The 19120-nt window shown below is 44.7% G+C and overlaps 1 protein-coding gene across 1 annotated transcript in view; it reads left to right on the top strand.

Annotated features, from left to right (window-relative positions):
- Positions 1-19120, top strand: part of EDC4 (enhancer of mRNA decapping 4) — a 777931-nt gene that overhangs the window by 136420 nt on the left and 622391 nt on the right. Inside the window, exon 6 of the mRNA XM_085639493.1 lies at positions 10100-10250. Coding sequence (XP_085495619.1) covers positions 10100-10250 — 151 coding nt within the window. The remainder of the gene's footprint in view (positions 1-10099; positions 10251-19120) is intronic.

The following is a 19120-nucleotide window of genomic DNA, read 5'->3' on the forward strand; positions in this document are numbered from 1 at the left end:
CGCAGCGGGGCGGGAAGACCCCTATGATGAAGCATGACACCATGGGTCATTCTTGGTGTGTGAGGGGTATTTAAACAACTTTGTGTGTGTCCAACCATTGTGGGACACGCACACCCATCTATCCTAGTTTTTTGAACCCAGGTTTTTTGTTTTTCTCCAAGAGATGGATCCTTATGTTTGGTAACTAATTCAGAGTGGAGGACGTATCCACCTCTAGAGCCCGTGTAGGGTTTTCCCTCTACACTCCCTAATCTTGTTATTATTAGAGGTTTTGCTTGGAAGCAGCAAGCTCTTTGTTACCGGGATAACAAGTTTAATGATATTAACGTAAACCGGACTCCCTTTTTGAGAATCCACTGGAGGGCAGGTAATTGATGCACTAAGTAATTACAAGGGCAGCAGAACCCACCGAAGGGAGATATTGCGCGAGAATAACTTCAAGTCCCAGGATGCAATTGATTAAAATGTACGGGAACATGCCCACTGGGGGTGATAAAAGCAGGAACTGATGGTGACTTGAACTTCTCTGCGAGTCTGCTGATTTGTTTGTGCAAGCCCGTGAACACGGAGCATGCTTCACCGAAACGCGTATGGCGGTTAATCAAGCTTGAAAATGAATGCTGGTTTTATCGGAATAAAGGACTGTTACAAATGACGGGGCCCGCTTGTTATTGAGTGCGTCTTCATGCGCAGGACAACAGAAGTGTGATGTTTCAGCCGGCCAGTCCGGGAAGACTGCATCGCCATTGGAATACGATATGGCCAGCTGCTTAATACTGGAATTACATAGTGGGATAACAAGTTTAATGATATTAATGTAAACCGGACTCCCCTTTTTGAGCATCCACTGGAGGGCAGGTAATTGATGCACTAAGTAATTACAAAGGCAGCAGAACCCACCGAAGGGAGATATTGCGCGAGAATAACTTCAAGTCCCAGGATGCAATTGATTAAAATGTACCGGAACTTGCCCACTGGGGGGTGATAAAAGCAGGAACTGATGGTGACTTGAACTTCTCTGTGAGTCTGCTAATTTGTTTGTGCAAGCCTGTGAACAAGGAGCATACTGCTCTGAAACGCGTAGGGCGGTTAATCAAGCTTGAAAATGAATGCTGATTTTATTGGAATAAAGGACTCTGTTACAAATGACGGGGCCCGCTTGTTATTGAGTGCGTCTTCATGCGCAGGACAACAGAAGTGTCATATATATATATATATATATATATATCTATCCCCAAGGCTGGCACACCCAGGACACTTTCAAGCTCTAATCAGCGAAAGGCACAGTCCCCCACTGCGTCTCAGGTCCGACGCGTTTCGAGTGTAACTCTTCCTCATGGACCAATGCAAACTGACAACAGAATCGCTCATACAATCAAAAGAGCATCTCCCGTTCCACCTCATGGCTAATCAGAGGCAGACGCGCTGTTACCGCGGTGGTGCCGTGCCGTGGCCAGGTAAGCCACTAATGTATTGAATGAAAGTTTTACCCAAGGCTGGCATACCCAGGAGAATTTCAAGCTCTAATCAGCGAAGGGCAAAGGCACAGTCCCCCACTGCGTCTCGGGTCCGACACGTTTCGAGGGTAACTCTTCCTCATGGACCAATGCAAACTGACAACAGCTGTGTGCAACGAATCTTGTCCTCTTTTATTTCAACATCTCGTAGGTACTCGCTCCAATGAGCAGAGATGCATGGTGGGATTCGTAGTACAATCCAACCCCAGTGGGTCACATGCTGCTGGCAGTCCTTAAAAAAAATAAAAAAGCAGGGAATTAGGATTGTCCTTGTGCAATCGCTCATACAATCAAAAGAGCATCTCCCGTTCCGCCTCATGGCTAATCAGAGGCAGACCCGCTGTTTCCCGAGACGCAGTCGGGGCTGTGCCTTTGCCCTTCGCTGATTAGAGCTTGAAATTCTCCTGGGTGTGCCAGCCTTGGGTAAAACTTTCTTTCAATACATTAGTGGCTTACCTGGCCACGGCGCGGCACCACCGCATTGATTTTTGTATTTATAGGGGAGAGCAGCATTAAATGGTTTGAAGACCACTGTCCTAGACTGTTGGACTTTTAATAAAGGCTTTCTCTGACCAGAGAGTTTTGCTATTTATATGTGCGCATGTGCACTATCCAGCATGAATAATTTATCCTGGTGAAGATTGAATGGAATCGTTTTCAAGCTTAGCACTTTTACTTATGCTTATTATTTCAGAACTGCGTCTTAACACATGCCCATTATGCGGCCCAAGAACTCATTAGGAAACATAAATTGAGCAAGTTGAAAGCATTTTTGATCAGTTCTATTTTACAGCGCCAGAATGCATACTGGAAACATCTTACGATTTTTATGGATAGAAAATTCTGTAGTTTAGAGAAAACAAAGGCTAGTCAGTAGTAACAGCTCCGCTTTCCTTCCGGAAGATCTTTTGGACTGCTAATAAACATGGCTAGTTTCATGAGTATGCTCTCATTTTGTCAGTGATTTTTCCCATCCATTAAGGTTTCTCTCTTAAAATTGAGTGCAGACGGGGTTAGGGGAGCCAATTGTTAGGGTAGGTAGATGGTCCCAAAACATCCAATCTAACTCCATTAGGAAGTATTGATGTCTGCACTGGCGAAAAATGCTGAATAAATATTGAACAGCTTTACCCGAAACTAAGCAAGAAAGTAGAACTACGCTCAGAATAGATCATTCTTAGGTTTAGTGTAAATACTTTAAGTATTGTTTGAGAAAGAGGTTTAATTTTATTGATAATTCAACCATTACATTTGCAACCCATTTTGCAGTTCCAAATTGAATTATGAAACATTTTGTGAGGTGATGACTAATGCATTGGGGGAATTCCACAAAACTGTTTTGATACTTTTGAGAATTTAAAACGTGTAGCAGACACAGTAGATTTATTTCTTTACTTGATTTTTCTGGGTGTGGGAGTTCTTTTCCAATATGGGAGAAGAAAGTTAATAAGATAGATACACATCACCAAGTCAGTGATATTGACTTTATGGTTATGGAAATGTTTTTCTATTTTTATTTCCTAACTGAGATACTGTTTGGTGAAACTTTGTGTAACTTTCTAAACGTTTTACTCAGTCCTACCAACTTGACCTTGGAGAGTTTAATGTCCTGCAAGCTGGCAATAGTTATGAGGTGGTTCCAAGAGTGACTTTATCTGTGCAAGCCCACAAAGGAAAACGTTTGTTGCAGATAGTTGAAATCCCCTGTTATATTGCAACAAATATGAATGGTGAGGGTGAAAAAGCCTCTTTGAGTTTATCATATTTTGGGTTTAGAAAATCAGTGTGCTATTTCTTCATAAAAAATCTAAAACTGGCAAAGGGTCCAATGAGGATTGAAATATATACTTTGACATATTTCAATGCAATCTGCTCATTCAACTTAGTATTGTTAGATCAGGTTTTGTGCACATCTGTTGAATGGGACAAAATTAAATGTGTTTGAGTAGTGTAGTGTCCTGAGATATAGGGCACTAGGACCTCGGAGAGGGCAGAGGGCAGGACAGGTCACCGGACACCAGTTCCGGTCAGGGGAAGCGAGGGGGCAGAGCACAGGAAGCAGGGGACGAGATAGGACGTGCAGCATGCTGGCTGCAGATGACATCTAATAAAGAAATACCAACTTACGTGGTGTTGTGGTGATCCTTGCAGAAGACGCGACGCGACAACTGGCGACGAGGCGGGATCGAAATCCACGCGTCGCGGCGACTGTCGGAGCCCACCCGGTCGCGGATATAAAGTCAGAGCCAGGAGCCCACCCTGGTCCGAAGTGCCCAGCAGAGAAAAGAACATCGTTGCGGGAGCCCACGCCGGCGCTGCTAGCGCAAGTAAGAGCAGCACGAAACTGAAATTGACGAGGCAGCCGAGGAAAAGATTAAAATCCCTCCCGCGCGTGAGTTTCAACGAACTTTCGCGAGAGGAGGCGGCCGTTTTAAAGTCAGGCAAATTGGGCCAATCAGCGTCCAAGATAGACGGCGGCCATTTTGCAGGGTCAGGCAAAGTCCCGGACAACGCGAAATCGCGGCTGAGTACGGCGGCCATCTTGGAGTCAGGCAAATTGGGCCAATAGCAACACAGGAAGGCCGGGAGGCCATTTTAAAGTCAGGCAAAAAGGAAAATAGACTAAAAAAGGTCTAAATTAAAGGAGAAACAAAAGATAAAGGTGCCAAAGAAAGAAAATAGCACTAGAGGAACAAGGAAGAAGAGGAAATAAATAAATAAAATAAAATGAAGGATATGGGTGACGAAGAGGCAAGGAGCACACAAGCTGTGTTCCGCAGGCCACTGCCATTTAATATTTCGGAACCGCAAGCAGGCATCAGATGGCAGAGATGGCTACGACAATTTGAACGCTACATACGCGCAACGGACGTCGTAGAGGGCAAACAACTAGATCTGCTGGTTAACCTTGCGGGAGACGAGATAGAAGACTTGATGACACTTCCGAGTGAAAAAACGGCGGATTACAAAGTCGCGAAAGCGTGTCTCACGGAGAAATTCGACCCCTAACGCAACATCGATTTTGAAAGATACACGTTCCACACAGCATGCCAACAACTAGAAGAGAGCATGGATGACTTCGCGACAAGATTGCGGAAGTTGGTGACATACTGCGAATTCGATAAATTTGACAATGAAGAAGCAATACGAATGCGTCTCATCGTAGGATGTCTGTCAGTAGAGTTCAGAGCACGCATTCTAAAAGAACCAACAACACTTGAGAAAATACTGACGATGACCCGCACAGAAGCACGGGCCACGGAACATGCCAAACAAATACAAATAGGCAAAGAAAAAGGAACATCGATGGCACATCGGATGACGGAAATTTTCAAAAGGAACGACAACAGGGAGCAACAACATCCCAGGAAACAAGTGGTCACATGCTACAGATGCGGCCTTGATTTCCCACACGTTGGCACCTGCCCAGCAATGGGCCAGAAATGCAGAAAATGCAACAGGGACAACCATTTCGCAAGCACCTGCATGAGCAGGCAATTCAGGAACGAAAGGGGACGAACAGCCAGACCAAGGACGACAGGCACAAGACATGCCCGACACATGGAGACAGCAGAGAGAGGCTCGTCTGAAGAGTCGGATGAACAGACGGCGGCTGGGAGGGAAGCACGGCAATACCTCATGTCCGACACACCAAAAGAAGGAAGACAGCAGGAACACATCCAGCTGGTGGAGAAACAGCAAATAAAAAAGACGGCCACAGTAGACATTGACGTCGGGCGCCACAGAACAAAATTTGTGTTAGACAGTGGCGCAACATGCAACATAATGTGCATGTCAGAGTACATGAAGATGAGAATAAAGCCAACATTATCGCCATCAAAAGTAGATGTGTTCACGTGGGGATCAAAGACACCCGTCGAAAACATGGGCAAGTTCACTGAAACTCTGACATATCAGGATATGACATGTCAAGAAGAGATGCACGTGCTGAAAGGGGACATCCCAGCACCGTGCCTGCTGAGCAACGTCACGGCACAAGTCATGGGGCTGCTGGCTATGACATATCACATGACAGAAAAAGAGAACATACTGCAAGAATATCAAGAAATACTGCAGGGACTGGGAAAGCTAAAAGACAAACAGATCACCCTACACATAAACGAAGCTGTGAGACCAGTGGCACAGCATCACAGGAGAGTGCCGATTCATTTACAACCGCAAGTGGAAGAAGAATTAAACAACCTACTGCAGCAAGACATAATTGAGCCTGCAGACGGGCCGACACCATGGGTATCACCAATTGTAGCAGTCCCGAAGAAGAACACGTCCAAAATACAGATCTGTGTAGACATGAGAATACCGAACACTGCAATATCGAGGGAACGTCATCCAGGACCTCATCTGAACGACATGATCAGCAGGCTGACAGGGGCGTGCCGATTCTCAAAGCTAGATCTGTGCAAAGGGTATCACCAACTAGAGCTGGACCCACAGTCAAGGTACAAAACGACATTCTCCACACACCTAGGACTATTCAGATACAAAAGGCTCAGCTTTGGTATTTCGTCAGCGGCCGACATATTTCAGGAGACAATAAGACAGGTGATACGACCAGTGCACAACAGTTTCAACTACAGTGATGACATCCTAGTGTTTGGGAAATCGGACGAAGAACACGATAGCGGCCTAAGGCAAGTGTGTAAACAACTAAAGCAGGCCGGACTAACACTGAATGGAGAAAAGTGCGAGCTAGGGAGAACAGAACTGATATTCTTCGGGCACATATTCTCGAAAAAAGGGATGAGGCCTGATCCCAGCAAAGTGGAGACGCTGAAGAACACAAAGCCACCGTCAGATGTGGCAGAAATAAGATCATTCCTAGGCCTGGCAAGCTACTGTGCCAGATACATACAAGACTTTGCCACGGTGAGCACGCCGCTGAGAGAACTAACGAAACGGGGCCAGAAATTTGTCTGGTCCCAACAATGCAATGAATCGTTCGAAGAGATCAGGAAGGCCGTGATGACTGTGGAGCACCTCGCATACTTTGACCCTCTGCTCTGCACCGAGCTGACGGTCGATGCCAGCCCAGTGGGGCTAGGTGAGATATTAGCACAACACTTGCCAGGAAAGGAGTCACCAAGGAAGATTGTCTCATACGCCAGCAAAAGCTTGACAGACATTGAGAAGGCGTACTCCCAGCCGGAGAAAGAAAGCTTGGCGGTGGTATGGGCATGAGAGCATTACCACATGTTTGTGTACGGGAAGCCGTTCACCATCATCACAGACCACCAAGCACTAGTAACAATTTACGGCAACCCAGCGGCAAAGATGCCGCCTAGCATCGAGCGCTGGGGCATCAGACTAATGGATTACGATTTCAAAATTGTCCACAAACCAGGGAAAGAACATAATCCAGCAGACTACATGTCACGGCATCCACTACCGCATACTGGAAAAAAGGCCTCAATGGCAGAAGAATACTTGAACTTCGTGTTAAAGCAAAGCACGCCTGCACCAGTAACTCTAACAGAAATAGAGAGACAAACGGAAAAAGATGACACTCTCCGAGCAGCCAGAGAAACGATGAGACAGCAAAGGTGGAGACATGTAAACAACAACTGCACATGGAAGGGAGGAGTAAACAAGGAGGAGATGCTGGCTCTACAGAAAATAAGCGGGGAACTCTCGGAGACAAATAGTGGAATTGTAATGGGGGACACCAGGATAGTCATTCCAAGCTCACTACGACGCCAAGTGGTCAGCATTGCACACGAGTCACACAGGGGCATTGTGGCGACAAAGAAGCTGCTGAGAGAAAAAGTGTGGTTCCCTGGGTTAGACAGTCTAGTCGAAGATACGATTGCGGCCTGTCACCTCTGTCAAACGACAGGTCCGCCTGCAAGACAAGAACCATTACACATGTCGGAACTGCCAAGGGCTGTATGGACGACAGTGGCTGCCGATTTCTATGGACCTCTAGACGCGGGAACTTACCTACTGGTCATAATAGATGAATACTCCAGATTCCCCATTGTGAGATCAGTCTCCTCAACGTCAGCAGCCGCAACATTACCTGTTCTGGACGACATATTCGCAACATGGGGCTCGCCAGAGACATTGATAACTGATAATGGTCCTCCGTTCTCAGGAAAGGAATTTCGAAGGTTCATGGCCTACCTCGGAATACAGCACAGAAAGATAACACCACTATGGCTACAAGCAAATGGCATGGTCAAGAGGTTCATGGGAAACATCAAGAAGGCAGTTCAGAGGGCGAAGCTGTCGCAGATTTCCCTGGGCCAAGCACTATGCCAAATACTGAGAGACTACAGAAACACGCCTCACGGGTCTACAGGGAAATGCCCGGCGGAGCTAGTACTAGGGAGGACAACCAGAACGAGGCTGCCGCAGGTAGAAGGACTGACCGCACCAGGGCACGAGAGCGTGGCAGCTAAAGACGAGGCGGCCAAGAGAAAAATGAAAGAATATGCTGACGAAAGACGACATGCCATCAAATCACACCTCCATGAAGGAGACACTGTAGTGGTACGACAGAGACAGCAGCGGAAGTCAGACAGTCCATTCGCCCAGGACCCGTTGACGATAACACAAGTGAAAGGAACAATGATAACAACAGAATCAGACAACCGACGAATAACAAGGAACAGCTCACATTTCAAAGGCGTAAAAGAAGAAAAGGACGAAGAGCAAGTGACAGGCATCGAAGAGACAACAAAAAGGGAGTGCAACGGAGCAGGTGCAGAAGAAGCCACCAGGCCAAAGGAGGGCCAAGGACTTGTGACGAGGCCGAGAAGAGACATTGTGAGACCAAAGAGACTAATAGAAGAAATGTGAGATGCCGCTCTAAGCAGCATCTCACGGGTCACATCGATCGATACTTTCACATCTTGCAACAGACTCGACCAAAGAAACTGTCCAATTTTCTGATTACTAACTAATGCTACTGTCATAACGTCTTTGTGACAAAGGGGGGAGATGTAGTGTCCTGAGATATAGGGCACTAGGACCTCGGAGAGGGCAGAGGGCACGACAGGTCACCGGGCACCAGTTCCGGTCAGGGGAAGCGAGGGGGCAGAGCACAGGAAGCAGGGGACGAGATAGGACGTGCAGCATGCTGGCTGCAAATGACATCTAATAAAGAAATACCAACTTACGTGGTGTTGTGGTGATCCTTGCAGAAGACGCAACGCGACAAGTAGCAAGACCGTAGTATTTTCCAATGTAGGTACCAAAGACATTTTGATATATTCCATTGATAAAACTGCATAACTGAATTACGCTAAATTTGTCATGAAGGTAGAACCTTACCCAGAGTAGGCACATTTGTGGATTAGTGTATGAGTAATTTTTTAGATATTTGAAAAGCAGCCAGGTGGTGTCAGAGGGCTAATTTTAGAAATATCTGGATCAATAATTGACAATTGATTAACTGATCAGATCCATGAAGGAGCAAAGGTTAAAATATTGGAAGAATAAACCGATCTGTTATGGAAAAGAGATTTTTAATTGATCACAGTGGGAGCCGTGGATGCAGCCATTCTAATTACTGGTCATGACAATTCCATCATTAAGCAGTGTGAGGGCTCTGCAAACGTTTCTAGATCCTGCAGTGCAGAAAGAAATCTGACTGGGGCTATAAGGAGGGAGTGAAAGCGTTCCCTTAACCTAATAGTTGGAGGATGAAGCATGCAAGAGAGACTAAAGCTACTCTGATAAATGTGGATTCATTTTAGGGTGTTCCCAAAGGCTTAGTTCTGTCTCCACATTTCACGAGTTGCACATGAATTCAAATTCTTTCATGGCATTTTCCCAAAATGTATAAAACTCAGTTTTGCCAGTAACGGTGATCAGTAGGCCTGGGCTAAAATTCGGTTCCGCTCGCGTAAATTGCGATAATTTGAAATTTTTGCGATGCGCGGAGAGCGCGAAAATGTCAAAATTTCCGCAATCCGCATTTTACCGGAAATTTTTTGCTTGTTCGTGCTGTAAAATAATACATTCTCGTGTGCGCGCGATCGCCTTACCTGAATCCCCGCGTTCGCTGACCAGTTTTCCCGATCCGGTCGCGTTTTCCACGAGATGTTGGATTGTTGGTAGCCACTTGCGCTGTCTCGCGACGGTTCGTGCCCGCAGTAACGTCATTCGTCGCGCGATCACATCTTTCTTCTCGCGATCATGCACCGCGAGACAAGTGAAAACAAGACGGCCGCGCCCGCGAGCAACCGCATGGGTAAGTTGGCGAGCCGCGACCACACAGAAAATACCGCGAACGGGCGGGAAAAAAAATTCTGCGTGTTTGCGGAGATTTTTAACATTTTCGCGATAATTTGCGAAAGTGAATTTCGCAAATTCCGCCTACCTCTAGTGATCAGTGGACCCATGGCTCTCCGTTGAAAAAATGAAATGTCATCAGATTTCCTATGTAAATAAACTGAATAATAATGTACATGATTGATAGTACTAGATACTAGTCTGCTCCAGTAATAATATGTCAAGTTAGGTGCTATGTGCAATGGGCACATTTCATAAAGTGTGCTACCTCGTAGTATGAGTGTGTATGACAAGTGGAACATGAATTACTTTAACTTACTGATCAGAGACGAGATATGGACTAATATAAAAAGACCAGACAGCACACCACTAAACAACTTCCGTAGAATAATATGGTGTCCGTACATCCAAGAGGAGAACGAAGACAGTTCCCAGGAAGAAGCTAACCAGACTCTGGCCTTGCTGCACGAGGATAGGGTAAGGAATGTTTTCTGAATTAATTATGGTCCCCCTTTAAAATACAAACTTGTATGCAAAGTGTGTTCTCCCTGTTGTTTGAGGATTTGACAGGTTTCCTGTAAGCATGCTGGAGGCTTTTTACAGTTTTGTACTGAACAGAGAATTACTGTAGATCACAGTTGTCTTGCAATTAAAATGTACAATATCAAAAATGGCCAGAGCACCCCGAACATTACTGTAGCTTCATTGGCTCGAGGAGTGTGACTTTAATATCTTGAAAGTTGTGTTTCAGAACATTAGTAAAGAGGCACTGTTGTCAGCATCTATTCTGGACTGACATTGGATGCTGCATGTAAGTCTTCAGGTGAGTTTAGATATTGAGGTGCATTGGTAGTGCTGTAGTACTTGGTTCATTTGCTGAAGTGTGCTAGACCCAATTGTATAGATTAAGGTTAGCTTAGCAACTACCACAAAAATATAGCTTAACACAACAGTACAGGATTTTCTTGTAAAGAAAAAGTAATTTAATTTTTTATGTATAATACAAGATCCAGTTTTTTCAGAGCTATGCACTCAAACGGGTTACATTTGAGTTGCATAGATGTTCTGGGAGGCACATTGCCTAATTATCTTTGTAGGTCCCATAATTCCGATTGTATGGAGATGTTGCAGTCAAGCTTTATTATAATGAGGCATATATTGGTACCTAGCTAAGATATTGTAGGCAGGCTGGCAGGCAGGTGTAGTGGTAGTGAAGTGCCTATACTTCACACATTGTAATAATAGGAAGGATGCTGGTCAGATTTGAGGTGCATTAACACAACAACATGCTGTTCTGTAGTCCTCTTTATGAGTGATGTTATGCCAAAATGTATAGGTAGCAATATGTGGTTTTCTTGGTATCATAGTTTGGAGGTGCTGTAAACCTGATTTGAATTACAGCAGCCTAGCTGTCAATAGTCTCCCATATATGTAGACAATTGAGTTACATGTCTAGAGTAATGGAACTCTGAGTTCTGTTACTTAGGTAAGATGTATATTGGCAGAGCAGAGTGATGGGTTCCAGTTTGGCAATAGTTATTGGAAGCTGCTTGATTGACATACTTTAGCAGACCAATCATTGTGGCATGCATCTCATTGTCATTCACAATTTGACACTTAAGCACTTCCCACTGCACCCTTTCAAAACTCAGTTTTTATTAAGGAGTACAAATGATCATGTAAATTCATATACATGTGTGATGGGATGCTTTTACAGGAGTAAACGTTTTTGATTGTCCAAGGGATTACACTAGTGAAAATAAGTAAGTTTTACTAACTTCAAAGTCAGGAATCTGATAGGAACTTAAATTGAGAACCTTTATACTACATTTGATATTCTGCCAATATATTTTTCAACAAAAAGTTCCTGCGTTTCCCTATTTGGATCCAATCAAATGACAGATATTGCCAGACCGTATTATGGTGAGCCCTTTCCAAAGATAGATGGTGTGGGTGGTTCTTGGAATTACTGTTAAACCTGACTTGAGATGGCTTGCAAAAACAATCATAAATGTAGAGATCATTAGCCATTAATTGGTGCCGAATATACCACTAGAAAGGCAGAGGTAACCCTGTTGTTAAATTTCCTGCAACTTTACATGGTTCCATTTGCCATTCAGAGTGTTCTGATGTAATATCCTTTGTTACACAATTCAGTTTTTTTTCCTTCAAGAGGCTTGATCATTTCGACGGATATTCTCCCAGGATTTATGTATATTTTTTATCATTTAGACTATGTATCTTCTCCTAGGGGTGGGCCAACGTGTGGCCTTGCCATAGATTTTTTGAATTTTCTCAGCTAGTCACCCTTGATCTTTACATCTGGTTACTTTTGAACTGTTAATATTAATTTCGACATCTCAGCAAACACAAGTTATGACTTAATTCTAATCAACTGCTGTTTACTTCCTGGAAACAGTAAGAGTCTGATTTAAATTGCGCTTTCAACCTTTGTGATATGCTCGATATTATGAATTTAATTGAAAAGTGTGTTTTTAGTTGTGCGTTAATGGAGGTGCACAGTTGTGGATTTCCAAGATGAATTCACAAAGGTCTAGAATAGGACCTGACTGATTCCACTGTCCAATTTTGTTGACAGCACTATGGACTCCAGAGGAATTAATACTGAAACTGAACAATGTGGACTTCAAATTCATCATTGGTTTGAGGTTCAGCAGCTGTGCCTCTGCATTGAAATCGCCACTAAAACATCAAAGAAAGCATTGTAATTCAGATAGAGGCTAGGAGTTGGCCAGCAATTTAAAACCATTATTAAATAAAAAATTTAAAAAATCAAGAATCATGCAGAACACACTGGACCAGGATGTTAGACATTATTCAAGAAGGGAAAGTTTGGATTTGTTTGTAAATAGTAGCTAGAGGCATACCACCAAAACCAGCAAACATCTGGTAGGCGTATCTCAAAATTGACGTAGGTTCTATACTTGAACGTTTAATTTGCTCTCAACAGGAACGCACAACCACTACCACAGCCCCCTGCAGACTTCATAAGTTCGCCTTAAACCCAAATGTCATTGTTAAGATGATTTTGTGGATGAAACTTCTAAATCGCTTGGCCTAGATGACTTGTGCTCTAACAATGTCTAGGTGTATTGATCCTCATACTGATTATACTGTTTAGGCCAATCATGATCATTGTTAAGAACATTTGGGTAATTGCTCTGCTTATGCCAATAGACAAATTGAATGTGCCCTTAAATTATTGTTCTCTATCTATGCTATGCTTTTGCATGACAATACTTTTTTTTTTAAATGTGATTATTCTGCAGGAGTTACTTGAGTAATGGAGTTATGCCTGAATTTCAAACCTGTTTACCTGCGGGGATCTCCACATTATAGTGGTGTAGGAAGCTGGGTGTCTGTGCAGTAACCCCCCCACTTTTTGCCTGACTACTGATGCACTTTGACTTGATGTGCCCTGGGTCCCTGCCAATCAGGTTCCCAAGGCCTGTGTTCTTTCCCAAAATTGTACCTTGTACCCCCAATTGGCACCTCTCTGGCCACATGTCAGTCCTTGTACAAGGTACCATGGGTACTAAGGGCACTGTGGCCAGGGAAGACCTCTAAGGGTTGCAGCACTTATTGTGCCACCCTTAGAAGCCCTGTACCTTTACACACACACACTGCCATTGCAGGCTGTGTGTTTTACTGCAGAGCAAAGTGAAGAGTCGACATGGCACACATCCCTGTGTGCCATGCCTTCAACCCACTGCCCTGGCATAGGTCAGCCACCCTTCTAGCTGGGTGCACTATACCAATGGTGAGAGTACAGGTGCATGATCACTGTACCCCTACAGTGTCTACACCAAATTCTTAGACATTGTAAGTGCAGTAATGCCATTAAGAGTATATGGTGCTGGGAGTTTGTCATTACGAACTCCACAGCACCATAATGGCTTTACTGAAAACAGGGAAGTTTGGTATCAAACTTCTCAGCACATTAAACCCACACTGATGCCAGTGTGGGATTTAATGAAAAATGCACACAGAGGGCATCTTAGAGATGTCCCCTGAAAAACGACCAGCCTCTGGTGGGTCCCAGACTGGTACACACCAGCCTCCCACCACAAGACATGTTTCTGGACCCCTTAGATGGGAACCTTTACTCCCAGTGCCCAGAAACAAAGCATTTCCCGGGCTGAGGTGCTCACACTTCCCCCCAGGCCAGAAACAGCCATCTGTGGCAGTGGAGCTTCAAAGGCCATGCCGCCTTTGTAACACGACCCCCAGCCTCTCCTGCTATCAGGAGCAGACGCCCTTCCTGTCTACCCTCCTTTTTGGCGGGAAACAGACAGGAACAATTTGCACAGCAGGCAAGGTGAATCCCACTCTTCAGTAGAGATGGCAGGGACTCTCCAATCAGGATTAGGGATTATGCACCCCCCCCCCCCCCCCCCCTGCATGTGGGATGAGCACACCAAGAGTGTAGTCTCCCTAAGGTCAGTAGCCAATAGGCTACTGTCCTTGAGACCCCTAAAACACCCCCTAAATACAGTATTTAGGGACAGCCCTGAACCAAGAAATCGGATTCCCGCAACCTACGAAGGACGAAAGAGGCCCAGCAGAGGAGACTGCAGAGAAAAACTGACTTTGCCCCAGCCCTACTGGCCTGTCTGCAGTTTTCAGAGATACTGTGCCAAAAGTCACCTTGTTCTGCAGCCAGTGACCTCCAGAACCCCTAGAACGACTGACTACCTTCAACAAAGACCGGATCTCCTGTGAACAGCAGCTCTGTTCAAAAGAAACAGCCAAGACAGACTCTGAGCCTGCTGAGGACAAAGAAATCCAATGCCTGGAACCAACACTGCACCCGACGCCTACGGTCCGAGTGGCCCACCGGTCCCAGCGAGGTCCCCCAGTGCTCCAGAGTCCGTGTCCATCATAGGTGGACCCCTCCAAGACTCCCCTACGTCGCCTGCAGCCTCTGCACGGAGTGGCCCGGTATGGTGAAATCCGACCTCAAAAGACACCAATGCATCCAACTGCTCTGTACCCTGGAGAAGAGAACCCGAGGTGCACCTACGTCCCGTGCCCTCTAAGTTACTTGCCCAGCTGTTGGTTCCTCCCGGACGTCTTCCTTGACCGAGCCTGCAGCCAAAATTCAAAACCGGCAACTCCAATTGAAAACAGGGCACCCGACGTCAAAACAGCACCCTGTACCCAACCGCCGCTGCGGGTGCACCTTGTATGCTAACTCTGATCCCCCTTTGCCCTGAGCCTAACACTAGGAGCTTTGTTCTCACAACCTTGTGGCCTGCTCGTGAGCAGCCACCAACCGGAGGCCCCCTATCCCCGTTGGATAACATTGGGCCTCAACACTCTGCACCCGGCCGCCCTAGTGCCGCTGAGGGTGCTTTGAGAGTGCATCCTTGACCCTAGGGAAACCCTAGTTCTAACCCCAGAATACCAACTCCCACAAATAAGTACTTGCCTGCAAACCTTTAACTTAATTTTATTCCATAGGATAACTTTGACTGTTTTTCCTTGAAAATTCTTCTAAGTAGGCAGTTGGTTTGTATAAAAACGGAAAAACTGCAAATGTACTAATAGTGAATTACTTACCTTTTGTCTAGGAAATGTCTCAATGTGTTATCTAGGCATATCACACTGATTAGCAAAAGTAATCTAAAAAAGTAATCTAATAGTAACGTACACAGTAATCTGTAAACTAACTGAAAATTTCGAACTGTTGTTTTACCTGTAATTCAACCAACTGCATTTGAGCCTGCATTCATCTGTAAATCAATGCATACGATTTTGCAAAGTATTATTTTACTTACCTGCACCAGGCTTGGCTTGGTTCTAGAAATAAAATAACAAAATAATATTTTTGATACAAACAAATTGGTCTGAGTGCAGTCTTTGAGTGAGTGACATCATTTGCTGCCTGAGTGTGTACAACAAATGCTTAACAGTACCCTCTAATAAAGCTTTATTGCTCGCCCACACTACAACAAATAGAGAGTAAGGTGCGATATACTTTTACCTCTGCCTACCTTTGGGGTTCCACTGGACTCTGTGCACACCATACCACATTTTGGTATAGTATATACAGAGCCAGCTTCCTACAAGTGGCCCGAGTGCTTCTGACATCCTGTTTATGGGGGTGAAGGACCCACAGTATCATGCACTGGTGGATTTGTACACAGCATTCAATACCATTGACGGAGGGTTCTCTGGGGAAAAAGGCTTGACCTAGAAGCCCGAACTGGCTAGTTGATATCATTAGTAAGATGTAGAGAGATACATGAACTGTACAAAAGTTTTCTTCTGGTCCAGACTTCTATTTAAAATCTGTTTCTTAGCACATGTGAGACGGGGATCATGCTCACTCTAATCCTTTTTAGGTATTGCCTTCGAGACCTGCTGTATCTAGAACTTGGGCTTGAAGCACCTCCCATGTTTTCTATTGGCTATTGTTCATGCCGTTTGTAAATGGCTGCTTGTGATTGGTGAATATAGTTAGTTCATCCCGCCTTTTGCTGTCTGACTGCTCCAGTTACATTTGTTCTTCTTTTTTTTTTTATATTTTGGTTCATTTGAGGCACTATTTTCTTTTTGTTTGCCTGGAGAGCTCATTCCTGCCTGGGCAGTAGAGAGCACGCATAGGAGGCTGCAGGGGAGAGCGGGCAGCTTTGCCAGCACACACTGTGTAACATACCGGCCACTTCAGGAGGCGCCAGCGTGTTTTCTTCAATCAACACGGCGCATGTAGCGCTTCATCTTTTACCATGGGGGCCACGCTTTTTTCTTCTTCAGAAAAACTCTTGCCAGTTCCCCTGCAGGGCAGCCCCTTTCCCATCTTGTCTCTCCGACCACAGCTGGTCATTGGCACCAAGGACTCTGTTATGTGAAGCCCCCTCCCTTTTGTGTGCATTTGTTTGTAGTCTATTATTTTTTTTTCCTGTTAACTGAAAGCCTACGGGAACTGCTTGCGAACCAGCCCTGTGTTTCCTGGAAGGCTTAAGCGGGCTAATGGTTGGGCTGCATGCTGCTGTGCTTCATATGGCTCATCTCTGAGCGATCATTTTAAGGCCGTCTGTGCTTAAGCGCTGACAGTTGAGTTCTGCTTTTACTAAAGAAATTCTGTGCAGAAGCGTTTTTATTAATTTCACATATTACATTCTACAGCTTAAACAAGTTTAAATGATTATAATAATGACCAAAATATACTACCAAGGGTCTATGCTGGTAGTTACTCATTATGTGATACTTTTGACCGTCAGGAAATGTCATGAAAGACACTATCTTATGGCCTCCGCGGCGCTTCATCTTTTACCTTGGTTGGTCGTGCCTTTTTTCATCATCGCAGCTCTTACCAGCTCCTCTGCCGAGTTTCCCTTCCCTATCCCATCTTGTCTCTCCGGTCCACAGCTGGTCATTGACACGTTAGTTTGTATTTTTTTTCTTTCTGTTAACTGAAAGCCTATGCAAGCTGCTCGCGAACCAGCTTTGTGTTTCCTGGATAGCCATGTTGTCCAAGCTGGGGGAAAACATGACATGAAAATCAGTTTAACTTTATCATAACATGAGGTAATGCTGCGTGGCTCCAATAATGTGTATGGCGTTGTGGCAAATCTGTGTTTTGTTTTTTTTAGACATTTGCTGTGTCAGGGTTACCTTCCATGCCTCAGCTGCGCAGTTCTGTGCAAAAATGCACACCCCTGTGTTGCACAAACAGGAGAAAATTCTGCAGCGCCGTAAGACACCCGTCACTGATGTTATCTGCCACACTTGCGTTAAAGCTGCTGTTTAATAGAGACATTAAAGCATTGCTGCTCTGATACTGCATTCAGCAGAGAATTCTTGCAGAACAACCTCATTGTCATTTGCAACGCCAGTGGCTGTAACTTTCACAAATACGATACCGATTGCATTGCAAATGCTTGTCACTGTATATATATATAGACCCACTTCACCCTCCAGGAAGACCCATAATTTCTGCGCGAAACAGCCTAATGGAAAAAACATCTCAGTACATAGACTATTTCTTACAAGAATTCGTGCAAGGTCTACCCTCCTACCTCAGAGATACTAGTGACTTTCTTCTTAAAATCAATGACTTTGTCTGGCAAAAACAACTTTTACTTATAACGATGGACATTACATCACTTTATACCAGCATTAATCATCAGGATGGGTTAAGAGCTGTTCAATTCTATCTTAACAAAAGACCCCCGGAACAAGAACAACACAACAAAATGCTGGTTCAAATGATTGAATTTTGCTTGCACAACAATATTTTTCTCTTTCAGAGTGCTTTGTTTCAGCAAATTCGCGGAGTTGCTATGGGGGCCAGCTTCTCCCCAAGCTATGCCTGTTTACACATGGGCTGGTGGGAGGAGCTGGTCCTCAAGAGCCAACATGAGTCCACTCTCCGTAACAATGTAAAACTCTGGCTGAGATATATAGATGATCTCTTTGTTGTGTGGGATGGTACCAAAACCGAAGCTGAAGAATTTATCAAATCATTGAATAAGAATGATCTTAATCTTGAATTCACAGCTGAAATAAGTTCTGACAAAGTCATTTTTCTTGATGTTGAAGTGTATATCGATGATGGGTTATTGGCAACCAAAATCCATAGGAAACCAACAGCGGGAAATTCCCTACTACATGCTTCTAGTGCCCACCCCCAACACCTAATTCAAAGCATCCATTACGGTGAGATGATTAGGTTGCGTAGAATTTGTAGCAATCTAACTGACCTATCAGCAGCACAACAAGCAAGTCAAGATAGGTTTATGGAGAGGGGGTACTCTCGAAAATGTATCAAAACAGCAATTCAGAAAAGCATGAAGCAAACTAGGGCTCAATTGCTCCAACCCAAATCACAGCTTGCTGAAACTGATACCCTTCCTCCTATAACTACTCCCCCAAGAGAGGACTTTAGAATTATCCTGGGCTTTAGTAATCAGGAAAAAGAAATCTACCAGATTATTAAAAAGAATTGGCCTATTTTACTCAATGACCCAGTAATAGGCCATCTGTTGCCCTCAAAACCTTCCATCACTTACAGCAAAGCACCCTCAATGAAGGATATCTTGGTTCGGAATAACCCAGTGGACAAACCAACATCCAATTGGCTGTCCAGCAGACTAGGCTTCACCAAATGCAAAACCTGCAAGGCATGTCAAAACGGTGTAAACACTACATCTTACACCACACCCTTTAAGACGCAGGCAACTAAGATTGACAAAGCCCTCACATGCAAAACTGATCATGTGATTTATGTTCTCCAGTGTCCATGCGGCCTAAGGTATGTGGGCAGCACTAAACTTCAGGGACACAAGAGAATCTTGCAACATATTCGGGCAATTAAACAT

Source organism: Triturus cristatus, chromosome 12, assembly GCF_964204655.1.
Source record: "Triturus cristatus chromosome 12, aTriCri1.1, whole genome shotgun sequence".
NCBI classification, from domain to species: Eukaryota; Metazoa; Chordata; class Amphibia; order Caudata; family Salamandridae; genus Triturus; species Triturus cristatus.